This window comes from Mustela nivalis, assembly GCF_964662115.1.
Source record: "Mustela nivalis genome assembly, chromosome: 5".
In the NCBI taxonomy this organism is placed as follows: domain Eukaryota; kingdom Metazoa; phylum Chordata; class Mammalia; order Carnivora; family Mustelidae; genus Mustela; species Mustela nivalis.
The window spans coordinates 143,471,796-143,499,013 of NC_139024.1; the positions used below are offsets into that span (position 1 = coordinate 143,471,796).

At 41.5% G+C, this 27,218-nt stretch overlaps 1 protein-coding gene across 5 annotated transcripts in view; it reads left to right on the forward strand.

The window, feature by feature from the left end:
- The window catches only part of HIVEP1 (HIVEP zinc finger 1), a 142,387-nt gene that overhangs the window by 95,568 nt on the left and 19,601 nt on the right, over positions 1–27,218 (forward strand). For 4 of the 5 annotated variants that reach the window (XM_082730186.1, XM_082730187.1, XM_082730188.1 and 1 more), the window contains exons 4-7: positions 7,903–13,877; positions 17,018–17,151; positions 17,871–18,046; positions 22,643–22,744. In XM_082730186.1, the coding sequence (XP_082586312.1) occupies positions 7,903–13,877; positions 17,018–17,151; positions 17,871–18,046; positions 22,643–22,744 (6,387 nt within the window). The remainder of the gene's footprint in view (positions 1–7,902; positions 13,878–17,017; positions 17,152–17,870; positions 18,047–22,642; positions 22,745–27,218) is intronic. The other variant, XM_082730190.1, reaches the window with a different exon arrangement.

Here is a 27,218-nt window from a genome sequence, read left to right on the forward strand (position 1 = left end):
TTCATGCATCTCTGCATGGGAGTTCAGGCTTTGGTTGCTCGGTGACTTCAAATTTCTGGTGGGCTTAAGAGAAGTTATGATTTTTGTGATATCTCTAGCTTTTTTATGTTATTATGCTGGGAACAACATTCTTTTCAAGTGTCTGCATCTTGAAACAGACTCATCTAGCTTTATTTTTTAAAATAAGGAATGGATGTTGAATTTTGTTATCATTCACTCTTATTCAAAATGGTCATGTGAATTTCTAAGTTACCCTTCCTGACATGATGAATTATATCAATAGGTCACCTGATATTAAATCCACCCTTTATTTTTTCTTACTTGAAGAATTTTTTCATTAGCAAATATTTCTCTGATAATCCATTAAGGGCCAGATACATAGAGATGGGTAATAGAGGGTCTTACAGATTTGTATTCTGATCAAAAGGGAGACAAAAGCAACATGTAAATAGATAAATAGGGCAGTTTAGATGGTGATTTAGATTAGGAAGGAAATGAACAGGGTGGGTGGGCAGTAGGGAGTAACTACTCTAGATTGGGTGGACAGGAACAGGCTAGAGGTAATACTGGTGTTAGACACTAAAGGTTGAAAATGATCCAGTTGCTTAAAAGAGTTGAGAGTAGGGAGGGCTTTTCGGGAGCTGGCAGGTACAAATTCCCAGGGGCAGAAAGGAGATGGGCCTGGTGGAAGATCAGGATGTTCACTGGTGTGGCTGAAACATACCGAGTACAGGGGAAATGTTATGAAGGGAGATCAAAAAGGTAGCCAGAGCCAAATGGCCATGCCATCTCTTCAGCCAAGTTACATGTTTGAATTACATGAAGAAGGGGAAGAACCTGGAGATGAATTGAAGGAGGCCTCCTCTTGCTTGCTCAATAAAAGTCACTATTCCCACATCTACACGGTTCCTCAGAGGTGATTCAGGTTCGAGTCCAGACCACCGCAATAAAGCAAGTATCTCAGTAAAGTGAGTCAAGTGAATGTTTTGGTTTCCTAATACATATAAAAGTGATGTTTATTCAAGCCCATATATCAGTGATATCATATAATAATTGTCTTTCTCTGATTGACTTTTTTCACTCAGCATAATACCTTCTAATTCCATCCATGTTGTTGCATATGGCAAGATTTCATATTTTTTTGATAGCTACGTCATTTTCCATTGTATGCATATATACCACATCTTCTTTATCCATTCATCAGTCGGTGGACATCTGAACTTTTTCCATAGTTTGGCTGTAGTAGATATTGCTACTGTAAACATTGGGGTGCAGGTGTCCCTTGGATCACTACATTTGTATCTTTGGGTAAATACCTAGTAGTTTCATTACTGGGTTCTAGGATAGCTCTACTTTCAACTTTTTGAGGAATCTCCATACTATTTTCCAAGGCAGAGGATCATAGTGAAACAAGATGAAGCCAGAGAGGGAGACAAAGCATAAGAATGACTCTTAATCTCAGGATAGAAACTGAGGGTTGCTGGAGGAAAGGGGTGGCTGGGTGATGGACACTGGGGAGCACATGTGTTGTGGTGACCACTGTTTATTATATGAGGCTTACGAATTACAGACCTGTAACCCTGAAACAAATAATACATTGTTTGTTAATTTTTAAAAATCACAATAATAAACTCATTACAAGTTAAAAAAAAAATAAAGTAACCTGCATTAAATGTGAATGAGTTTGATAAAATTTAAGTGTTCTCTCACATTTAATGTTTCCAGCTAATAAACTTCCAGTTTCATTATTATTAAAAAAAAAAAAGATGTTTACACTCCACTGTAGTCTAGTAAGTGTGCAGTAGCATTATGCCAAAAAGTAGTTTGAGATATACTTAAAAAATACTTTATTGCTGAGAAATGCTGGCCATCTTCTGTGCTTCCCATGAGCTGTAGTCACTGATCACAGCTCTGCCGTAACAAATACCAGAATAACAAAACAGTTTGAAATACAGCAGGAATGACTGAAATGGGACACAGAAACATGAAGTGGGAAATGCTGTGGGAAAAATGGCACCAATCGACTTCCTTGATGCAGTTGCCATAAACCTTCAATTTGTTGTTGTTGTTTGTTTGTTTTTTAAACTTATCTGCGAAGTGCAGTAAAGCAAAGCCCAATGACTTACGATGTGCCTGGGAGCCTCTAGTATAGTTGTTTATCTCACATTAATTTTTTTGCTATCTGTCTCCCATTTTCAGTCTCTCCGTGCTGACTTTTTCTTCCTCTTTCTAACCACACTCAGCGCCCCCTTATCCCAAAGGAACCTTCCCATGTCCTCTTCTGCTGATCCTGGCGCCCAGCCTCTCTCCTTCCCTTCACAGCCACTGCTCAGACCGCGCTCTGTGTTTGCAGGCCTCTATCACTTCACTGTGCCCGCCCTCCCTCCCTCCTGACCCTTCTGTGAAATGGTTTTTCACCATAACAATGTCCTCCTAATCCTGGTGACCACCAAACCCAGCACCCTCTCATTTATTCGTCTCCGAATGGAAGATTTAAAAATACACTATTGGCCATGTCTTCCTTCTTCAAAGTCTCTAAACCCTGACTTCCTGGGCCCTTCGCTGTCACGTGTTTTGTTTTATCTCTCTTATTACCCCTTGTTTCTTTTCATTTCTACTTCACCCTTAATAGATTGGGATTACCCAAGGTGCTGAGTCAGACTTCTCTATCTACCGTATATGCTCTCTGGCTTATCATTTATGTCCTTTTACAAAACCAGTTCTCACTGTGTACTCCCAGATCTGTGCCTCTAGCCCAGACTTCTCTCTAGGGAAAGAAAAGAATATGCATCTATATTTAATAGATCATAATTTTCGTATTGCTATGTAATCTTTGTAATTATTTTAAATGGATGTGTAATGTTATGTTAAGTGCCTCTGCTGTAATTAGCCTAACCATTTCTCTGTTGAAAATTTCTAGTCCTGGATTTGCAGCTACACTTTATAATTCTACACATGTATATTGAGTTGGAGATTTGGTGGGATGGAAAATGAATTGCTTTTTTTTCCCCCTCCCAAACTAGCTCAGGCCTCCTAGATAAAGATGGGAAAGTCAGCAGAATCTTTGGCAAAGCTTCCTTAGGCTTTCTTGCTTTGGATCAGCTGAGAGGCCCACCATCACTATCCTAGTTCAAGCTAGCATTATTAACCCTTGCATGAACTCCTGAAAGGCCTTCCACGTGGTCTCTGGGACCCCAGGCTCCTTACTCACTAATACAACAGACTCTCTGTTGTTACAGAAGAAGTAGTCCTTGTGTCCCCAAGACCCCAAAGACCTTAAAGTTTCTCACACTGATGTATCTCTGAGTAAATCTGCAAAAGAGATTCACCTTCAACAAAGGCAGGATTTTAAACACACTATAAGGTTGTGGTTCCCAATACCTACCATCAGCCTTGGGAGGATTTTTGTTTGCCATATTTAACTGACAACTCAGATGCTCTCTGGAGCCAGGAGATGTGTTTGTTTTCATTCTGTTATTCTCCAGAAGGAAACTGGAAACCACCTAATGGTGCTGTTCTATACTCCTTGGTGGTGGTCTTCAAAAACAATAGGAGCCCTAATGATTATCAGGCTTGTGCCTTGGGAAACGAAGTGCTGGTGCCTTAGCTACGGAGAACTTGGGAACTGTTCCTCTAACCATTCACCTGTCCCCAGCCAAGTGGCCTTTTGTGATCTGGCCAAGCTGTTCCATCCACCTGCCTGACGGAGAACTGGCTCTTTAGTGAAGCCCATCAGATCAAAGCTTCCAGCAGTAGCAGTGCTACCAGTTTCTGTCCCTCTCTTCAGCATGGTTTGTCTGTGTTTATGAACTCCTTTTTGGGTGTCCGACCTGGGAATGCCTCCGAGCTTTTGCCTGATTGTCAGCCATTTCTAGGAATGCGCTGACCAGGTCACGAGCCGCAGCAGTTGGTCGCTCCATTCTTGAGCCTTTCCCACCCTTTCCGGTTCTGACTATGTGTTATCACTGTGTAAGGAAAGAGGGTTGTGTTTGGCACAAACAGGGCTGTGTGCACCGGGCATTTCCAAGCCCCGTGTTAGTAAAACACCAGCAGCCCAGGAACCATACGGTAGTAGCAACTGTGAAGCAGGCTCCGTACTTGGAGCAAAAGGTGGGCCTGTGCTTGGGCCCGTGCAGAGTGGGCATATTGTCAAGGCACTGCCCTTCCACTGCCTTCCACCACTTACCCCATTGTCTGCCTTTCTCTCGCATCCTCTAATTAATTTTCAGTTTAGTCTCCCATAATAACAAATTGCCTTTAAAATTATTGAAAAGCACACGTGTTGAGGGTAACAGCCGCTCCGTTCCCACTGTCTGCCCCGACTGTACTTCTTCCTTGAGGCGTTCTGGTCTATGCATCCTCTTAACTCAGTAACTGTATATGAGATGTTGTAGCCACAGTGATAGTAGTTGATGATGGTGCTCTCTGCTGTAGATCAGGAGGCAGGAGAAGATAACTCTTGTCACTCTCTAATGGTAGATTTCAGATTAATCACAATTCAAAAACTACCCTGAGTGCTTCATTCTTGAAGACCCAGGGGTCTGCCGCTTCGTTCTGCCCCAGGCGTTGGTTCCCATGAGGAGGCTTCTCTCTGTAATTCCTAGCCAGATGGCTTAGCGGTCCACTCTGTGCACTCCTGCCCCAAATCTTGAGAACCAGGAGGTGGAAGGTGACAGTCAGTAGTGAGACACACAACTTTTTCAGCTCCAGCTCTAGAAGGATAGTGCGTGTTCAGCCCAGGTTTGCCTGGTACCCTCCCTCTCTTGACATTCTCTCTGATCCCCTCCACTGTCCTCTCCCATCACAACAACAACAACAAAGTCCTTTGATTTAGAGACTGATCCAACATGCAGAGTCACCCCCACCCTCAGTGGAATGGGCTTCATTGCTTGAACAAGGAGAGTAAACCCTGTTAAAGGAGACCTGACAAAATCTTAGAAGAGTGACCATAACTCAGAAAAGTACTGTTAGGAATGTACTCTCCACTGAACGCCACCCCCTTCGTCCCCCACGATCTCAGGCAATAGAAAAGTAGAACACAAAAAGACCACTCAGCCTTAGAGAAACTATTACCTCGGAAACAGAAGTGTTTTCATTGAACTTAATAAGATCATAAATTTGTTAAATCAACAGCTCAAACGTAATATGAGACAAAATGAGATGAAATGGGAAATACAGAACTAAGGGAACAAGATGAGAACAAAACAACGTTTACCCAAAACTAATAAATTTGAAACAGTAAGGAACTTAATGACCTGAAAATTGAGTTACTGACATAGGGAAAAGCTTTAGATAATTATAAAGAAAGCAAAAGAAAATGGAAGCAATTTAAATCATCATAAGGGTGGTCCACCATAAAGATTATTGGTGTCTGTAAAGTAAAGGAGCCTACCCCCAAAGAAAAAAATTTGGCCAGAAAAGATCTATTTGAAGATATAATAAAAGAAAATTTTTCTGAAATGAAATATATCTCCTTACAGAGAAGGTCATTGTGTTCTAGGGGGGGGAAGAAAGGTTGTATAGAGACAGACCCCGAACTGACACCTAGTTATTTATCAGACTTCAGAAATAAAGAATTTTGCAGACATTGAGCCAGAAGAAAAGCAAGTCACCCCAAGGAGGAGAGGCCATCAATTAGGCTGGCTCCAGGCTTCTCCACTTTAGCATCATTGCCAGAAAGCAAAGGAGAATGCAGAGTCTTGAAAGAAAGAATTGATGTATTTAGCACCAAGTAAGTGTTAGAATTCAGCTAGAGAAACCAAGAGTAAACAACTATGCAAATAGAATGTAAGTGTTATACACTTTGACAAAAGATAGTTGGTCTTCATTTAAAATTGAAACTTATAGTTCAGAAAATCTGTTTAAAATATGTTTTTTCAAAAGCTTAACTTCAGAGGAATTTTTTGGGAATGTAGTGTCTCTATAAAGAAATATGGATTTAAGTGGAGTTTCTCCTTTATTTTCACTTTAGCTTCATTTTAAGTACAAAGTTAAATTTTACTCTTTCTGTTTAAGACACACATAGGAGGGTGTATAGAATCCCTTTAAAACTTGGTGTGGTATTTCTGGGTGTTGTGCCTGTGCGTTGAATTTTTGCATTTTCCTTTGGAGTGTCAGACATTGTTGAATTTTTTTTTTTTAAACAAATAACTTTATCTGAAAATAAAAGCTTATTCCAAAAACTCTGTTCAACGTAACAAAATAAAGCCGTCTACCAACCAAGCCTCCAGTTGTATAGGTCTTGGGTGGGGTTTGGCATAGGCAGATCTTTAAGAAAGCTCTTGTGTTTCTGAATGTTCTGACAGTTTGGAACTGCTGCACCAGCAGTTTCTCTTCTCTGTTTTTATACATGTTTTGGCAGCCTGGTAGCTTTCACCTCTCTTACAACCCACCTTCACGCTTTCTGGAGACAACTAAGGAAACTGCTCACCCAGGTGACGAGCATGATTTTTCATTTCCACCTGTTTGCTTGGCGTGGTTAATAAAAGGCACCGAGTGCGCCATGAGCTTCATTACATTCGTCTTGAAAAGGGAAAACCAGTGGGAAACATTTTATAAATGAGTGGATTGGAGCATAAAAATGATTTGCTCACCATCATTTCTTATCAACAAGCCTGATACTTTTTCCCCCTATTTTTCTTAGCTCAAATATTTTAGTCACAAGGCATCACCCCCCCTTGTTTTTTGCTCTTCTGATTATGGTGGGTAAATATATCTTTGGCGTATTTGTAATGTATTTTTTTCATTCATTAATCTATGACAGCATATAAACTGATAATCACAAGATGACTAGGATATTTTTTTTATCCTATGTAAATTTTTATCTTCAGTTATATAAAGTGGTTATTATGGTGTAGGCATTTTGGTCTAATGTGATTTTCTAATACATTGCAATAACTATTTGAAAATATGAGGAATTAGAGTATTTGACTTTTGTATAAATAAATAATATGAGCCTGAATAGTTTTTGTATGAGTGCCCAAGGATCCAGTAAATGGAAACAAATGAAATTATGGCAATAATCACTGCTCAAAAATGAAATAGTTGACAGAGATTGTGGGTGGTCAATGCCATTTAAATACCGATTTACTTCCAGTACCACCAGAAATGGTGGTGGTTTCATCCCTCTCTCTTGGAGTCAGCTCTATCTACTTCATTAATGACAAAGAAACAAAGCTATTGAATATTTTGCTCAGTTAAAATGGTGATTTTCTTTTTAAACTAAGGGCCATTACAACATTATAACTTTCAAATGATATTGGTGAAGAACCATAAATAAGTAGATTTTTTTACTTTGATAAAGTTTTTGTTCATTGATAAAATTTCATGTTAGCAGTTCTTCATGTTTCTACCAGCTAATATCTCATGATCATCTGAGGTATGTTTACTCTAAAAAATCATTGTATAGTGGACTTTTTTCTCACAAGAATATCAATATTGCATGTTTTAGAACAGTACTTCTAAAAGCTTGCTGAGAAGTTTGCCTTGAAAGATACTAAATGTGAGAAGACAGTCAAATACCCAACATTAAAACACTGAATTTTCTTCTTTGTGGGGCGGGTCTCTCAGACCATTGTGTAGACAGAGTCCTCCGCTGTCAGGCGAAGGAGAAGGGTAACTTTGTTGTTGAAAGATCTGGTTCTAGGACCTTGGTGACAGAGGTGGTCAAGAGAGGAACACAGCATTCCGGAAATGTACACTAAGGTCTTGGCATGATTGTTTCAATAGGGTTTGATTGCCAAATTCTTAAAATTGCCAGACTGTTCGAATACAGTTTTATCCAAAGTTAGCTCTCCCTGGACTACCTTCTTCAGTTGTCATAACAGTCTTGTGATTGTAATCTTAATTTTAAAAATATGTCTAATCATTTTACCAATTGATATCTTTAATTTTTTTTAACAGAAATCTTAGAGGCTGGCATTAAAGCAACTTCAGAGTCACTTAAAGGTGTGAAACGGAAAAAGATTGTAGCTGAGAATCACCTGAAAAAAATACCAAAATCCCCACTGAGGAATCCTCTTCAGGCAAAACATAAACAGAATACAGAAGAGTCCTCTTTTGCTGTCCTCCAGAGTGCTTCAGAGTCTCACAAGAGACAGAATCCTAGTCCCATAAAGAATGGGAAGCAGTTTACCAAACAAAATGGAGAAACCCCTGGGGTAGTGGCCGAAGCCCCTAACTCCGAAGATTCTCTCTCCCCAAAGAAGCCCTTGTTCCTGCAGCACGCGTCGGAGCTGCGGAGATGGGGATCGGAAGGCTCCGACCCCGCCAAGTTAGACTTCCGGGACACAAAATGTGACTCTGGTTCTTTGTCAGGTAAAACCAGGACTGACCATAGTGAATGTATCTCCTCCACTCGTAGTCCTACTTCTTCCTCTTATACAAACACCGCATTCGATGTCTTACTGAAAGCAATGGAGCCAGAACTGAGCACCTTGTCACAAAAGGGCTCATCTTGCGCAGTTAAGATAGAAAAACTGAGACCAAATAAAACTGTACAACCCCCTTCTCAGTTAAACAGCAGCTCAGTGGAGGCCCCAGATCAGACTCCGCAAGAATTTGTTTCTGAACCACAGCCTTCTCCTCGTACCTCATACACCGTGCATGTGTCTGCTGCTCAGAAGAATGAGCAGGTTTCAGTTCAGTCAGTTTCTCATTCACATAATCAACACGAACACTTTGTTTCTAAACCTAGCCAACAAAATCCGCCGCTTCCAGCGTGTTCGGGTTTCACGAGGTCATTGGTGAACCTGCAAAATCAAGACAATGCCAAACTTGAACAAGTTTATCATATAGCAGTGACGTCATCTGTGGGTCTGACTTCACCTTCCAGTAGAACTCAGGTTACTCCTCAAAACCAGCAAATGGATTCTGCTTCCCCGATGTCAGTCAGTCCAGCCCATTCTACACAGTCAGCGCCCCCGCCAATTTACAGTTCAACTCCTGTCGCCTCTGTGGTTAACCACAGCGTGGAGCAAATGTGCAATCTTCTTCTGAAAGATCAGAAGCCCAAAAAACAAGGAAAATATATTTGTGAGTATTGCAATAGGGCGTGTGCAAAGCCTAGCGTGCTTTTAAAGCACATCCGCTCCCATACGGGGGAGCGACCCTATCCCTGTGTCACCTGTGGATTTTCATTTAAGACTAAAAGCAATCTGTACAAGCACAAAAAATCCCATGCACATACTATCAAACTGGGTCTTGTCTTGCAACCGGATGCTGGTGGTTTGTTCTTGTCCCAGGAGTCCCCCAAAGCACTTAGTATCCATTCAGACATAGAAGACAGCGGGGAGAGCGAGGAGGAGGGGGCCACTGACGAAAGACACAGCGACCCAGCCTCCATGGACCTGCAGCCTGGGCAAATAATGAAAATGATGTCAAACTCTGAAGCTTTACCGAAATCAGGTTCTGTTCCCAGTAATCCAGACCATGTGGTGGGTGACTTTTCACTCCAGGACAAAGCTTCCGAATCCCAAGCTGTGACAGAGTTACCAAAAGTTGTGGTCCACCCTGTCAGCCTGTCCCCGTTAAGAGTTGACAGCCCAAAGGTTACGGATCCCAAGCCTGAACTGTCTAGTGCACAGAAGCAGAAGGACCTTCAGGGAACCAGTGTCCTGTCCCATTCAGCCTGGGCCTCCTCCCTGGAGACTGACGAAAAGTCCCGTCAAAAGGGGGACCTGAGTCAGCCAGAAGGAAAGCAAGAACCACACGTCGGAACGGTACATGCCCAACTACAAAGGCAGCAGGCTACCGACTGCTCCCAAGAGCAACAAGGAAAACTTCTGAGTCCTCGGAGTTTAGGAAGTACAGATTCTGGTTACTTTTCACGTTCTGAAAGTGCCGACCAGACAGCGAGCCCACCGACTCCCTTTGCCAGAGCGTTCCCTGCCGTGGAACAAGACTCATTAAATAAGAATAACGGGCCCTCTGCACCTCGCCTCAGTACCCCAGCACCTTCGACTCTGTCAACAAGTGAGAAAGCCTTGCTTCTGCCAGGCCAGATGCGCCCACCCTTGGCAACAAAAACACTGGAAGAACGGATATCAAAGCTTATCTCCGACAACGAAGCTTTGGTAGATGATAAGCAGCTGGATAGCGTGAAGCCACGGAGGACCTCTCTTTCACGACGTGGAAGTATCGATTCCCCCAAGTCATATATTTTTAAAGATTCTTTTCAGTTTGATTTGAAACCAGTGGGACGGAGAACAAGCTCAGGCTCTGATATACCCAAGTCCCCTTTCACCCCGACTGAGAAATCAAAGCAAGTGTTTCTTCTGTCCGTACCTTCCCTTGACTGTTTGCCCATTACAAGAAGTAATTCTATGCCCACCACAGGTTATTCAGCAGTTCCTGCCAGCATAATACCTCCCCCTCACCCACTGAGAGGAAGTCAGTCATTTGATGACAAAATTGGCGCGCTCTACGATGATGTCTTCATGTCGGGACCTAACACTTCTGTGCCCCCCAGCGCGCATCCCCGGACCCTCGTCAGACAGTCAGCAGTCGAAGACTCTTCCGCAAATGAAAATCACCTTCTCGGTCCTGGACAGTCCTTGGATGAGAGCTATCAAGGCTGTGGGGCCCCTAGTGACGCTGTATCAGCCAGGAGCAAGTCGTCGGCCCCAGGCTCACATTTAGAGAAAAAGAAGTCACATCAAGGGCGTGGGACAATGTTTGAGTGTGAAACCTGTAGAAACAGGTATAGAAAACTGGAGAATTTTGAAAACCATAAGAAATTTTACTGTTCAGAGTTGCATGGGCCAAAAACAAAGGTGGCTGTGAGAGAACCTGAACACAGCCCCGTGCCTAATAGTACCCAGCCTCAGATACTGCACTACAGAGTTGCTGGTTCCACAGGGGTGTGGGAACAGACACCCCAGATTAGAAAAAGGAGGAAGATGAAAAGTGTTGGAGATGATGATGAACTTCAGCAAAATGAAAGGGGGGCTTCTCCCAAAAGCTCTGAAGGCCTTCAGTTTCAGAATTCTCTGGGCCCCACTTCTACTCTGTCTAAGCACAATATTGCAATAACAAGTGACCAGCAGCATAGAAACATACAGTTGCAAACTCCCCAAATCCAACTGGTCGCCAGAGGCCCCGACCAGATCATGGATCCAAAGCCGTCCACCATCACAGAACAACACCTAAGTTCAGCTACCCAGGACAAGACAGAGTTAAAGAGACATGGAACTGGCATCTCAGTCATTCAGCATACAAACTCACTGAGCAGACCCAATTCATTCGACAAGCTTGAGTCTTTTGAAAGAGGTTCCCCAGTTTCCTTCCATGAGCTGAATAGAACAGTGAAGCCCGGGCCTCTGAAAGTGATAGGAATTTCCTCAGAGGAAGGCCACCCTCCTCAGAACACATCTCACCCTCACCAGCCTGTGCTATCATCAGACGCTCTGAGAGGAGAACTTCAGGACAGTTTGAGAAAGAGTTCAAATGAGCGACATGTGTTAGGACAGCCCTCCCGACTAGTTCGGCAGCACAACATTCAAGTCCCAGAGATTCTGGTCACAGAAGAGCCAGATCGGGACCTCGAAGCCCAAGGCTACGATCAGGAAAAATCAGAGAAGTTCAGCTGGCCTCAGCGTAGTGAAACTTTGTCAAAGTTGCCAACTGAGAAGCTGCCACCCAAAAAGAAGAGGCTCCGTCTTGCTGAGATGGAACATTCTTCAACAGAATCGAGTTTTGACTCCACTCTGTCCAGGAGTTTAAGTAGGGATAGTAGTTTGTCTCACACTTCCAGTTTCTCAGCTTCGTTAGACATAGAGGATATTTCTAAAACTGAGGCTCCCCCCAAAATCGATTTTCTAAACAGAGCAGAGTTCCTCATGATTCCAGCTGGCTCGAATACACTCAATGTTCCTGGAACTCACCGGGAAATGAGGCGTGCTGCCTCAGAACAGATCAGCTGCATGCCAACATCCATGGAGGTCTCTGATTTCAGAAGTAAATCATTCGACTGTGGAAGCATAACTCCACCTCAGACGACACCACCTGTTGAATTGCAGCCCCTGACGTCCCCTTCTGGCATGGGGGTCACCGGGCACGTGCCTCTCTTAGAAAGAAGGAGAGGTCCACTGATGCGGCAGATATCTTTAAACATAGCTCCAGATAGTCATGTGCCTCCCGTGAACCCACCATCTTTCCAAACAGTTGCTCTTCCCGGTTTGAACGCAGCACCATTTCCAGGCCCCCAGCTCACTAATGCAGCTTTAGCCGAGTTTCCTGCAAACACTTTGCACTCGCAGACTCAAGTTAAGGATCAGCGAACAGAAACTTCCAGTTCCACCTCTGCTAACATCTTTCCTGTTCAACAGCTTTTTGGTATCAATTTGTTAAATCACATCCATGCACCCCTTAGTCACCAAAACACACAGATGTCTCTGCAGGTGTCTACACAGAGTGTCAAACCGGATGCAAGCCCCAGTGTATGTGTATCTTCTAAAAGTAAAGATTGCTTTGCTCCAAAGTACCAACTTCATTGTCAGGTTTTCACTTCGAGCCAGTCTTGCACTTCCAGTCCTGTACTTTCTTTGCCAAAGCCAGTTCTTTCAGATCCCACTGGGGTTGACCATCGTGGGACTTCATTAGCATTATCAACCAAATTAATGGATGCCATGCCTAATTCATGTGTCCCGCCTCCACTGAAGCTCGGGCCCCTGGGTGGTCAGGCGCAGAAGGTGCCAACATCGTTTGCATTGCCCGTGCACCTGCAGAGTAACGTTCCAGCATACTGTTTTACCACTGCCACGCCTCTGCCACAGATCCTGGTGACCCAAGATCTCTCCAACCCGCCAATTTGCCAGGCTAATTGTAGCATGGTGCCAGTCAACGAAGAATCAAATTCCATGCCAAAATTGCAAAAAGATCACCAAAACGCTTTGCCAAACCCAGAGAAGGAACTCGTTCGTGAAAATACATTTTCAGAGAAGGGCCAGAATTTTTCTCCATCAGCTTCCTTGTCCATAACCCAGAAAATGTCTATGGGTAGACTTTCCCCCCAGCAAGAATCTTCAGCTTCAAGTAAAAGGATGCTTTCCCCAGCAAATAGTTTAGACATTGCCATGGAAAAGCACCAGAAGCGAGCTAAAGATGAGAATGGGGCTATTTGTACAACAGAGGTTAGACCCTTGGAGCCATTGAGTTCCAGACCTGGGGAAGGTAATAAACAGAAGAAACCCATCTTGGTGAGGCAGGTTTGTACTACAGAGCCTCTTGAAGGTGTGCTATTGGAACAGGATATTTTTTCTCCACCAGACATTGGTAGTGAGGCTGTTAATTTGACAGATGTTTTACCAGCCGATCAGTTGTCATCCGAACACTCTAACTCTGTAGTCACAGAACCTAGAAGTGACCCACAAGAATTTGAAAAGATCAAGTCATCCACATCACTCACTCTTACCGTGAGAGATTCACCTGTCCCTGCAGAAAACCTTCACATGTCCCCTTTGGAACATGTAGACAATAACCAAGAAAGGAAGTCTCCAGGGGTTAAAACTCAAGGGGACAGAGAGAACATCCCAGAGCAAAGTCCAGCTACGACCAGCACACTTTTAGTGTCTGATGTGGGAGACACACGGCAGCTGCCTTTCCCCAGCCTGAAGACCTCAACCAACTTTACATGGTGTTACCTGTTGAGGCAGAAGGCATTGCATTTGCCTCAGAATGACCAGAAGACTTCAGCCTATACTGATTGGACAGTTAATGCCAGTAATCCAAACCCACTTGGTTTGCCTACAAAAGTTGCTCTTTCTCTCCTTAACTCCAAACAGAAGACCGGAAAATCACTATATTGTCAAGCAATAACTACCCATTCCAAATCAGATTTATTGGTCTATTCGAGCAAGTGGAAAAGCAACTTAAGCAAGGTACTTGATATATCATTTATCTTCAGAAATAGTTTGTGCAATGTCTTGATGCCTTTAAATGTTTTAATTGGAAGTTGTATCTTAATTTTGAATGACAACTTGTGCTTTGTAAGTATAAAGTTATCTGAAAGAAAGGATGATAAATTTATCCCGGGAGTTAGGCTGATAAGGGTTACATGGAATCCTTCAGTGATTTTATCTTGAAACATTTTGAAAATAACTTGCCCTGAGCTGAATATTTAAGTCCTTTAGTAATGGTGCAGAGAAGCATGGTTTTACGTTCATCTTTCTCTTATACTAAGTGATAGGAGATTATGTTTATGCTTTGTCCCTGCTAATGCAGATGAACAGAGGTGTGACTTATCAAAGAGTGTTACATTTTATCTTGAAATGTAATCAGAGAGCCATTCATACTTGTCCTGTGTGCCCTGACTTCTTTCGCCTCAGCATGCCAGTCTCAACTCCCGCCCAGTGTTGGAATCTTAGTACTAGAGAGCAGGGTCACGAAAAGGCTGACTCAGACACGGGATAATTGAGTCGATGTGCTCAAGACATAGAGTAAGGTCATAAAGCTATAACTTTGGGTTATTTATGGAATTTGTTTTAGTAGAATTGTTGGTTTTCTAAAATGGGAAAAATCATCGAAATGAGAATAAATAGGTAAGGGGATCGTGCTGGACTCTGGCCATTCAGAATTAGAGAGTAAGTCCTTGACCTCCACAGGTTCACAAGTGTGTATAATACAGGTTCTTAGATATCTACATGCTTTTCAAAAAGGAAGTATTTCAGTATCCCAGATACTGGGAGGTACATATAGTTTTAAGAAGGAAGTCTCTAACTTTGCCAGTAGGTCGAGGAGTTGTGGATACAAGGAAGAGATTCTGAAAGTGGAGATACTTTAATGGAGTCTTAAAAAGAAGAAAGAAAGAAAGAAAGAAAGAGTAGGATTTTTTTTTTTCAGATAAATAAGAATGAGAAATTTTAATAGTCTGCTGAAAAGATATTAGAAGTGAGAAAGAACTTGATTTGTTTTAAAGAACCTTGAGGAATCAGCTGTAGCTAGAAGATGTAAGTTTGAAACACCACTGGCCTTCAGGTTGGAAATACGGGTAAAAACCAAAGAATGTGCCTGGTGGTGGTGAGACATTGATGCTTTTTCAGTGAAGGAAGGTGCATCCAAACCATTCAGAACTTAATTTTTCGTTACCCATACTTTAGACCAATGAAACCATAATCTTGGAAGATGAGACCTGACTAAGAATTTAAACAGAGCTTCATGAATGTTACTATGCCTATATGAAGTGACTCTCCTCAGTCCCAAGTGCTGTGGTAGAAATGCCTCTGGAAATGTGTATCTAGGTTTGGAGCTAGGCAAGGACTCCCAGTGGATGGTGTTGGAATTCCTTGGTGTGTTGGTGTAATTCATGAGCTTGCTCAGAGAAGGCAGAAGGAAGAAACAGCTCAGGATGGATCCAGGATCATTACTACTGACAGGGTTGAACACGCAGGAAACTGAAAGAGGTTGTTCATAGAAGAAAGAAGAGGACTAGAAGAAAGTGGGATCGCATATATCAAGGAGGAAATTTCAAGGAAAGTTACTCAGATAGAGAGGTCAAATAAAGGTCACATAAAGATGAAAACGAACATGGTTCCTGGGCTCAGAGGTTCTAATATTGCTAGCGACTTGGGTTGTAAAGGCAGGCGGTTGTGGAGGACTGGGTGCTGGAAGTGCTTAATTCCCAACCCAGATGTTACGATTCAGAAAGGACAGGAAGGGACAGGTCTTGAAGGACAGGTGTTTCTAAGAGAAACAAGGTGTCAGCAACATAAACTAAACAGCACAGGTGGTCGAGTGTATAAAGACCAACGACGGGATAAGGATTTGGGGGTGTCTAGCTCATTGGCAATTGGTGACTAGAAGCCAGATTCGTGAATAAGAAAGTGAGCAAAAGACAAATGGAAATTAGGTGTTGAAAATAAGGTGAAAAGTAGAATTAGTGTTAATAGTATAAAGTCAAGGAAAGGTATATGTGTGTGCATTCTAAATTGTGGGGAAACCCGATGTGTTTGTCAGGAAAAGAAGAGCCCGATGCATTTTTCCCTTGTCAGGGTCAGCATCATGACCTCCTCGCACTACCTTCCTGACCTGGGCCAACAGCTTTGTTTTACTCCTGGCCTTGAAAGGGCAAGGGCTCCCCTTCTGAGGCTACGCGGGCCCTCTGACTGGGTGCACACTCTCTCTTCACTTGCTGGCAATAAGTCAGCCCAGCACAGAGCTGTCTGCTTGGGGATGTGGTTTGAAAAAAGGGCCCTTGATCAGAAAAGTCTCACCTCACGTTGGATTTGGCCAAAGGATGGGTGTTTGAGCCTTGGCTGTTGAGCTTGACCTTGGACAAGTGACTTTACCCTAAGAGTGCCTTTCTTCCCTGGGTATAACCCCTGTGCTGCCTGCTGCACAGGGTGTGTGAGAAGGACAGGGGCTGAGAACGGGACACTAGTGAAATCCTAAGGTGCTGTCACTGTAAAGTTTCCACAGAAAATGCACATACAATTTATCATTTTGACGTCTATTACCTTTTTCTAGAGACATAATTATTATCAGGCCACAGCCTGACTTCTGACCTGGCTGTCTCTCACAGTTATCAGCATTCCCGAAATTTTAAGAAGACACAGAGAGGAAACGTAATTATGGTTTAAAATAATAGGGAAAGGGGAGATTCTTGGGAAATGGGACCCCTGCTTGACAGAATGCACAGTTACAGTGCCTTCCGGTGAAGGGGATATAATCCTGTCTCTCAGGAGTATGAGACAGGATTATAGCAAAAAGGGGAACAGGCTCTTTCCCATCTCCAAAGAGTAAAGCTCTTTGAGGAGTAAAGAGTAGTGTGAGCAGTTGGTCAGTGGATTGTGGCGGGTTGTTCAGACAGGTTACGGCCATCAGGTTGCTGGGGGGCCAACAGAGAGACTAAAGCTGAGGGAGGGGAGATGTCCTCTCAACATGTTACTTCCTCGAAACGCATCCCAGTAAGTTAACTACGTGTACGGTTCTGTGCCATGTTTTAATATCCGAGTGAAACACTAGCATGTTTGTGTTTTCAGTTTTATTAAATTAGTTTCTCTTTTTTTTTTTTCCCTTTCAGAGAGCATTAGGTAATCAAAAGTCCACAGTAGTTGAATTCAGCAATAAAGATGCCTCTGAAATTAACAGTGAGCAAGATAAAGAAAATTCCTTAATCAAAAGTGAACCAAGAAGAATTAAAATATTTGATGGAGGGCAAGTACAAATTTTACTTTTTAAATGTACATTTAAACATACTTTTTAAATGTACATTTGCTTTCATGTGAATGAAGACTTACCAGTGCCAATTTTACATAAATGTTGCAAGGTTTCTTAGCTTATTAACAGAATCTTCATGGCAAAATATATGTTATATTGTCATGTTAAATAATTCCATTTTGATCAAGAGAATATTTAGGAAATATCATAGGTCCTAGGAGGCAGCTAAGAACTGTTTTCAGAGTACACTCTGGGTTTCACGTCGATTTACAATAAGGAGTGCCTCGGGAAATCTGTTGTCAGACGAATTCACTGCCTATTTGATGCCTTTGTGTATTTGGTAGTGAGAAAAACACATTGTAAAAGCTGATTGTAGTTGTGGCGAAGCCAAGAAATATTTCAGTATGTAGAGTTGTTGTCATTGAATTTAATAATAAAGAACACTCTTGAACCAGTGGCTTAGGAGGAGGGAGTGCTATGCTAAAATTAAACCTAGTATTTGAATAAGGTTGCTTGATTAGAATTAGTTATTAGCATATTAAGTATTGATGCAAAAACCTGGAATATTCTGTTACTTACATATATGTGCATAAAATTGTATTGATTGAGCATAAAAACTGTGACTTGCTGTGTTTTGTAAGTTGAATTCTAATCATCATTATTTTCTCAAAGACATAGTATCCAATCTCCCTATTTATTTTTTTTCTTTAAATTAGATATAAATCAAATGAAGAGTATGTATATGTCCGAGGCAGGGGAAGAGGAAAGTACATATGTGAAGAATGTGGAATACGTTGTAAGAAACCTAGTATGTTAAAGAAACACATACGGACCCATACGGATGTCCGCCCCTACCACTGCACTTACTGTAACTTCTCCTTTAAGACAAAAGGTATGAGATGACATTGCTTCATGGTCCTTTTTATATGCATTGAGTTAGTAGAGCTGAGACCCAACTTTGCCTACTCTTTGACCAGGGATGCAGTAGCTTAAATTGACTAATATAAATACGTCTTGTCAACATGGTAGACTTCTTTCTTTATCTGTCTCTAGACCTCTGAGGGAAAAAAAGAGTTTTTTTTTAATTATACACTTTTACATCATATATAATAAATATGACATTTTAAGAGGAGAAACTGCCCCTTTTGTTTTACTCCCCAAATTAGAGTTGCATAACACGATGACTAATACATTTCAAAAATACTTTGGGGCTGAAGAAGAGAAAGAAATTTTCATGATTACCAGTAAACTCAAAAAGATTGAAGAAAATTTTTAAATAATAACTGTAGTAAATGTATAATGATTATGTTCATGTTTTATTATCTAATTTTAGACATGAATAGCCATTTCTCTTTTTTCCATGATGCTTTTTGTTTTATACCCAAATTCTATTGAATTTCAGCTTCACAAAATTGCTGTTACACTATTTAATGTGCATAGAACTCTGAACTAGTCATTAAAATTATATTTAGTACTCTTTTTGTATTCTTTATATGTTTTTATTTAAATTGTAAGTCCTTATTGTAGTTAAGGTAATTTTGCCCTCCTCAGATTTCCCGCTACATATAATGAGTACACGACTTAGGAAATAATGCTGGCTTTCTCCATTAGGCTCTTGCTCATGAATCATTATGTAAAAATATATTACTTGAGGCTTTAATATCCCATACAACCCTTTAAAAATTAGGAATCTCTCTAAAATAAAACAATGTATTCTTAAATTATCTGCCTGAAAGCGCAATCTCTGTAAAAAAAACAGCAACAACAACAAAATTTTTTTTTCTTTTTTCTTTTTTTTTTTTTTTAACAGAAACTTCTTTTTATCCCTTTTGAGTAAACATGCACCTTTTTTCTGATTATATTGGCTGTCTTCAGGGGTCTTGTTTTAAAACTTGATCAGCTCTTCAGCAAAATTTATTTCCTTTTTTGGGCTAGTGTTTTTTAGTGTTTAAAGAGAGTTATAATAGGTAGCGGCTAATAAGCAGCTTCGAATTCACTCTCTTTACCAGCCACTAGTACCTGAGGCCAGAGTGATGGGAGCAACAGCAGCAGGACTGTTCCTAGCTAGCTTGGAATGTTCCTGAAGAGTTTCAAGACAACATGAGTAATTGGGAGGTTCAGGGTCGTAGTCCTTCAGCTGTGATGTGGATTCTCCTTCTGGAAGTAGAGGGTGGGTTTCAGGATGTTCCTCCTGGCCTTGTGTGCCGGTGTGATAAGAGAAAGTGCTTTGATCTCTTAACCCAATTTGTTGCCCTTTCACTGGTTTTGATCCTGTGATTAAGAAACATTGGTTACTTTCCAGTATGAGACCAGGAGGCCAAAAAGAGGCCAGCGTTACTAATAAAAGATTGCCAAGTACTAAATAGAAGAGGCTCCAGGTATACGGTAAAATGAGTATTTCTCAACAGAGGGAGGAAAAGGAATCAGGGTATTCAAAAAACTATATTCATAAAATAAGGGCAGGAGAGGGAGGAACACTTAGATGTGGAAAGCCAGATCAGGCTCCAGAGACTTCTGGCAAAGACAAATACTCTGAATTACCAACGAGCAATCCTAGTGAAATAACTCAACAGGGCACCATGTCAGGGTTGAGATAAACGTTTCTTAAAAGGCTGACAGAGCACAAGGACCCCTGAAGAGTGAGCCTGCAGTCTTCGCTGCGGTCACATCCTCTGCCCCTCTGCTGCGCTGCTTCTCTGACTTTACCTCAAATGTTTTGTGTTGTCAGCTAATTCTTTGGAATTATGTAATAAATACTCATTTGAAGAAAGCTATCTGGCTAAGGAGACTGGTGAAGAAAATGCTAGAAATTCAGTCTTTTTCTCTTCCCACCATGACAGTTCTTTATTTTATGGGTCAGCTTTCTTGTAGAAGTCTGCCTTCTGGGACTGTCTGTGAGACAGACCCCACAGTATCTTTAAAGGCAGCTAAGTAACAGGAGACTTGTTTTTAGATGAGGCTGTAGATGTTGCCCTCCTGGATTTACCTTGTTGTCCTAGTTAGTGCAGCTCGACTTCTCACTGGCTGTGTCTGGTGGTCACAGAAAGAGCGATGTAATGACGGTGCGACATCAATATGGGCACACAGAGGGGGCGAAGTGGCGCCCAGAGAAGGATATATGCAGTGCGAGAGAGTGATGCTTCCCCTGGCAATGTGTGTAAATCTCTGCTTCATCATTTGTCCTCTTAATTTATTTTATGAGGACATATTCAGAAGAATTTTAATTAATTTGTTTCCCTGTTTAAAGGTCAGTCAGCAGAAAATATACAGTGAGCTTTGCATCTTTACAAGATTTACTGTCATTTATACACAGAAAGCTAGACACTCTATATGTAGCCGTCAGAACCCAGAAACAAAAGCTCATGTGCTTTCCAGAGGATTTAGGGTCATGTTTATTAAATCTGTTAAAAAACTTACTTGTTAAGTTAGTGCACGAAGTTCATGGCATTGCTAAGGGATATTTGCATCTTAATATGTATATTTTGCGTGTTAAAATGCAGAGTGTTTATTTATTTTAACTTATTTAAGAAGTAGGTTAATAATAATAGCTCAAGTTATGAGAAAATATGCTTATTAGAACTTTATATTTCCAAATTTGCCTGGTTATAATTATCCATTAATTTCTATAAGAAGCAAATAATATTCTATAGTTGTACATTTAGGGAAAAAAAGCACTTTAAAAGAGACTATTAGTAGAACTCGTAATTTGGCTTGTGATATTGTTATTGTATTAGAAAGTGCTTTGACTTATAATTGGAAATTTCAGCCTTATTCAGATGGCTGAGCTATTTGTTTTGAGCTTTTTAATATGAAAGTTTTGAAGCAGACAGAAAAGTAAAGATCTGTATCATGAATACCAGTTACCAACCACCTTTTACTAATCATTAACATTTTGCCATATTTGCTTCATTTTTTTGTGTATTTAAATTAAGCATCTGGCATGGCCAGGCCATGTAAGCCAGATGTCACCTCTAGAATTATAGAAGTCAGGGTTTGATGGGTCTTAGACCTCATCTGGTCCAGGCACCCTCTCACACTGGAGCCCCCAAAGCACCAGGCTCTGGGATGCTGTCTGGCGTACTGTCTAGTGCAAGAGTTGGCTGGGACAAGTATGACCAGTTCCACAGAACAAGGCACTTGTAGTGGTCCTGAGGTTCTACAAATAACAGCCGTGTCCCATGCCCTCCAGTGACTGCAAGCCCAGAGCTGGGAGCAACGATTTAGACATTCTTAACTCTTCTGGAAGCTTATGCTGAAATACTAGCCTGCCCCTGCTAACCAAACTAAGTCTTTAGATTGTGATTGTTTTCTCAAAAGAGATGATTTTCCCTTGTTGGCAGGTGTGTGTGTGTGTGTGTGTGGCGTTCTCCACTCAAGCTGCTTGGTGTCCAGAAGAGAACCTGAGCTCCCCCCCTGCATTCATGATCACGTGGGACAAATGTGCCCAGGGGTTCCCAGTTAACCTGGTAATACTTAGCTGCCAAAGAAAACACCTCTTTAGAGATACTGTTGAGAGACTTCTAGTCAGTATGGTGAAGGGAAATTAATGCAGGAAATTCTTTCTCAGCTTCCAGTGAACAGAAATTCTGTTTGACATAACAACCAAATGTAGTTTTTAATAGATAGTCAAGCTTGAAATTTAAAAAAACAAATTCCCAGGTAACAGAAAGAAAAAAGAAACTCCATGCTAGCCCTAATAGTAATAGACACTTAAAAAATAACAATAATTAAATAAACAAACAAAATTAAAAAAAAAAAAAAAGAATTTGTGGGAATATCACAGCTATCCAGCCCTGGGGTTTTAACCTCAATCCTGGAATGGAGTCTGAGGCTTCTGAAATAAGCCTGGCCCTCCTGCCGGGTGACTTTGGATCAAGTGAGGAAAAGATACCTCCTAAAAAGCAAAACCCCTGACCTCTGCCATGTCATTCATAGATAGATAGTTAGTCTAGAATTAGTGGTCTGAAACCTTAAGTCCCAAGTAGAAGCAGTTGGAAAACTGATCCATAGAGATGTTCATACAACCCAGGGTCCTTAAGACTCCATGGGAAACAGTCTTGCTGAAGATGGGCTTTCAATAACAACTACATAGTATGCAGGGAAACAAGGTACCATGGGGGAGGGCCAGCAGACACAATGGGGGAGGTTTCGGACTATAGGAACCACAGATCTTAGTGCGGTCCAAGGGGACTTTAAATGTAAAATGTTCTCAGAAATAAATGAGGACTTCAGAACAGAAACCAAAGGCAAAAGTAGACCTCATCTGGGTAGCGGAGGCAGATTTGAAAAAGAAAAGCTATTAGTAATGAATAGCAAGGTTATTACAACATACAGATATCAATTCTTTTGTTTGTCCAAATTTTAGTCTTAGAATTGTAAAACCACAGTCTGTGCTTTCACTTGAAATAGGAATGAAATTTGCCAGTGTTGACAAATGTGAGAGCAAAATAATACTACATAAGCTTAGTAAACATTCTTTTCCCTTAAGGAAATCTGACAAAACACATGAAGTCCAAGACACATAGCAAGAAATGTGTGGATTTAGGCGTCTCAGTAGGTTTAATAGATGAACAAGATACAGAAGAATCAGGTAAGGCTTTATTCCATATTTTTCATAAATGCTATTTACAATGTGCTGGTTTTTTTGCATCCATACGCTTCTTTCCATTCGCACTGATACTTCCTAGTTCTTCCTGTCGTTGCTGCTTATTTACATGATACATTAGACTCCGAATCAATGTTCCCGTCTGTAGTTTGTCCTCCTTCCCATGCATCCAGCCCCACAGACGTCCATCTTCCCGAAGCATGTGTCTGCTCACACTCCTGCTCTACTGCTAGTCTTCCATTGGCTTCCCTTTGCCTCCCAAGTGAACTGCCAGCCGCCAGACCACACATCTTCAAAGTCCGTTACGGTCTGCTGTCCTCCTCCTTCTCCGGCCTTGTTTCTCATTTCTTTGTTTCACCTATCCTCGTGCTTAAATTTCCTGCCTACGTGGCATTGATCTGGCTCTCTCCCTTTCCAACCTTCCCCTAACCCCCCCCCCCCACCGCCCTCAGTCCCCATGCAGACATGGCTCCCAGTGTTCACTGTACAAAACTCTTCCTCTCCTTCGATGTCTAGCTCAAACCCACTGCTGCCACGAAGCCTTCTCTGATTTTCCCTTCCCACACTGTGGGAAGCCACTTCTCCCTGCTCTCAGCTCCTGCAGCAGTTTAATGTTTGCTCTCTGGAAGCATTGAGTCTCTTTCTGCCTTATTTTGGGGTTAATCTACAACTGCTTACCTCACCTCCTCACCGAGATTTCAAAGCATGTCCTGAGCAGAGCTGGTGAAGGAGTGATGCCCGCTTCACCCACAGCCTGTCGTGCACAGCCTCACCCCAAGTGGCTGCTCTGGAAATGTTTGTGGACTAGAACATTCGTTTGCATCCCCAAGATGTTTGTTATTTTGAAGAAGTTAACCGGTTGTTTTCTTAACGGTGTTCACTCAACAAATAGAAGTGTTTATCTTTAACCAATTTTGAGGGAACGTAAACCTGTTCATCTGTTCTGACTCATTAGAGAGTAGAATTATTCTCTCTTAAGACTTTTTTTTTTAAGCCAAGAATTTATCAACCAAAGAGAGAGAAGTTTTCCCTAAAAAGTTGTCCTACTTTTTTTGAAATGTGCCCTCAATTCGACCTTTATTTGCTTGCTATGTTTTAGTTAATATGCATTAGTCTGATATCTAAAAAATTTCCAAATAGAAAGTGGTAAGGATATCATTGAAAATATAGGTAAAAAGTCAAACGTGTTTTATTCCACCTGACAAGCAGTAACACACTGAATGAATCACCCTGAATTTTTTTCTGGATACGCAAAGGAAGTGACTCACACCTTAAGTGGTAGAGCCAATATGATTCAGGATTTTGAGCACACAGAAAGGATTGCCTTTAACTCTTTTTTGGGAATAAACTGATACATTCTTGATAGAAGAAAAAGATCATCATAATAAATTTAGGACAATAAGGAGCTTTTTACGTGTTTTAGGCTATACATTTTGGGGATGACAATATCAGGATTTAAAAGTGCCTATCACATTAACATATGTGTTACTTTTCTGTCCTAGGAACATACTTATTAAAAGCTGATTTTTGAATTGCCAGGAATTGAATTCTGTGTCGTGTCTTTGTTTAAAGACACTTACACATTTAATAGAATTATTTATAATTCACTTCTAATGTATACAGCTTATTTGGTTTATTTTCTGCTCCTAGCAGTCACACAGTAAATTAACTACCATGATAAAGTGAAGAAAAAAACATTTTATTTGCTTTATTTTTATTTGCTATATTGCTATTATATAGAGCCATTCAGAAGTAAAAAGCTAGGAAGAATGAATATGAGTTTCAGCAACTTTATTATTACTCACAGACTAGAAAATGAACAAAGTAGAAATATGAAATACTAATGTCTGAGAAACACAGATGTAAAAAGTAGTATTATAATATACACTCATTTACATGTTTTGCTTTAAGAAGTATGTCTTTAAGAAGATGTCTTATAAAAATTAAGTAAAATATCTCTAGAGTCCTCTAAAGTTATAGGAAGGTAGTGTTTATATCCAAAATTTGCACAGGAAAATTAAGTGTGGTTTGCATTATTACCTTGTATTGTTTAGATTGGCTGATGGGTGGACTTACATATCTGTCCACTCATGTTTGTATTTCTCCGCTCATTCCAGAAGCACTTGAAGTGGGTTTTAGATGATAACTCAAACTTGATAGCCTGATTCCCTATTCAGATGGGATCTCTTGATAAAACTGGGAAGTTTTACTTGATTTTTCTCTTGGTTAAAATTTTTTTAATTACTGTAATTATGGGTGGCATACTCAGGTTTTTCACAGTTTTAATTGAATAGTAAATTGTAGCATCTAGGTGGATTTTGCCAAGTGCTATACTGTACTGGAGACCTAACAATTCTTTATGAATATGCCAGCCAGCATACCCTACTTTTGCTTTATTATGGGCTTGGAATGTACGTGTAACAGTAGTAAACATTTGTTGTTTTATACAGTGGACTTCTTTTCATTCTTCTGTTTTGTGCTTCTAAAAAAAAATATTTTGGTTTTTTTTTTAAATACAGAATGATTACAAAGAGTTTTATTACATGCCCTCAGGAATTCACACCAGACCTGATTATCTTCTCATATTTGTCTCAGGTCTTTTTCATAAATTCAGTGTATTTTTAAAAAAAAAAAAACTGTCAAACACATCATTATGCGTCAGGTCACCTTTGCCGGTCACTCTCCCTCCCAGAGCCGGACACTAACTGTGCCTTTCAATTCATTTAATGTGCTTTCATATATCCATGAATAGTATGTGGTTGGTTCGTTTGTGTTTTGAATTTGTATCAGCAGTATCACCTTGTACGTAGATGCCTAGAAAATTAATTTTGCTTTCTAATTTTAAATGGTTTTCTAGAACAGTTTCTGTCTCTGCTCATCCTTGACTCTACCTTATACTGTAAGATTTTAAATTTTACCTGGTTGGCTGAATGAGAGCCTGCTGTCGTGTTTTCTTGATTACTGTCCTAAAGTGGTGTCTTAGGATTCTTTGAAAAGAGGTTCCTCCTCTCCATTAAATCGGCAGTAGTCAGAGACGGGATCTTGCCGAACAGTTCCTCAGATGTCTTTGTGTTTAGGGGAGAAAGCCCAGAAGCCTGCATGCAGTAGGATGCTACGTGGCTGGAGAGGGTTCTATTTTCTGCCTGAACACGGCCTCTGCGTGCGGCGCCCCAGGGCTGTGGTGGTCGGTCTCTTTCTTTTCCATCTGTCCTCCTCGCTAGGTAATCTCGTTCCATTTTCTGATGGAAATACCACCTGTCTCCTGCTGATTGCAGTATTCACGCCGGACTGGCGCATCTGTCCATCTGCTCACCACCTCCATTGGCGAGTCTCATGGGCGCCTTGAGTTGGACGTTCACCCCTTACCTCCAAGAAGCGCACTTCTCCTAGTGTCTTGTCCCGTCCTTCCAGCTGCTAGTCTTGAAGCCATCCTTGGTGCCTTTCCCACTTCCTTCCAAGTGTGTTCAGGATCTTCCCCACATTTGACCCCCGCTGTCGCCCAACCCTGGTCAGAGTCACCACTGCCTCCACTCAGTGGCTTGGAGTACCCCTGACTGCTCTGTGTCCAGCCCCAACCCCTTGACAGACTTGCAGCACAGCAACCAAAGCGTTGGTTTTTTTTTTGCTGTGTTGTGTTTTGAATTACATCATTATTTTGCTGAAAACCCTCTAAAGGTCTCCTGTCCTTCAGAGTGCTTGGCCGGCTGTGCGCTGGGAGCCCTCCGGCCCACTGCCTTCCCCACACCGTCTCTCCCGAGCTCGTCTTCCATCTCCTCTGGCCTTGCTCACCCAGCCACACCCACTCGCGTCTCCCTGCTCTTCATTAAATAGCCCTGCAGGCCCCGACTCAGGCCTTGTGCTCAGTTCCTGTCTGCCAAGTGCCCTCTGCCAGTTCCTGCTGGACTTAACTCGTCGTGTCCTTCAGTGCTCTGCCCAGTGCTGCCAGGTTAGCAAGGCCGTCCTGAGCCCCCCAGGCAAACACACCTCGCGCTCTTACTGCTTTATAGTCCTTGCGGCACGTATCCCTACCAGGTGTGTTGTGTGTTTGTGTGTGTTTTATGGAAATAGAACGTGAGGACAAGGATTCTCTGTTCGCTGCACAATCTCCGGCTCCTCGGGATGGTGGCTGGCAGGTCATAAGGTAGTAAATAGTTGTTGATTTAATGAAGGACTAGGGGAAAAAATGACCTACAATCTGTCAGAAAGTTCTTCAACCTTCTTATTTTTAGAATTGGGCATGTTAGTTTTCTGTGAAATCCCTTCACTAAAATCAGACAGTAGCTATGAGATACTGTTTATCGCCTCTACCTGTAAACAGAGTTTACATGATATGGCCAAGGTAGACAGAGGTATTGTTGAAGCGATGACGGCGTTCATTAATTTGTTACTGGTTGTGGGATCAGAAGGGGAGAGGGTAATTGAGGTCATCTGACTCTTCGTTTTCCCATCTTCAGTGATG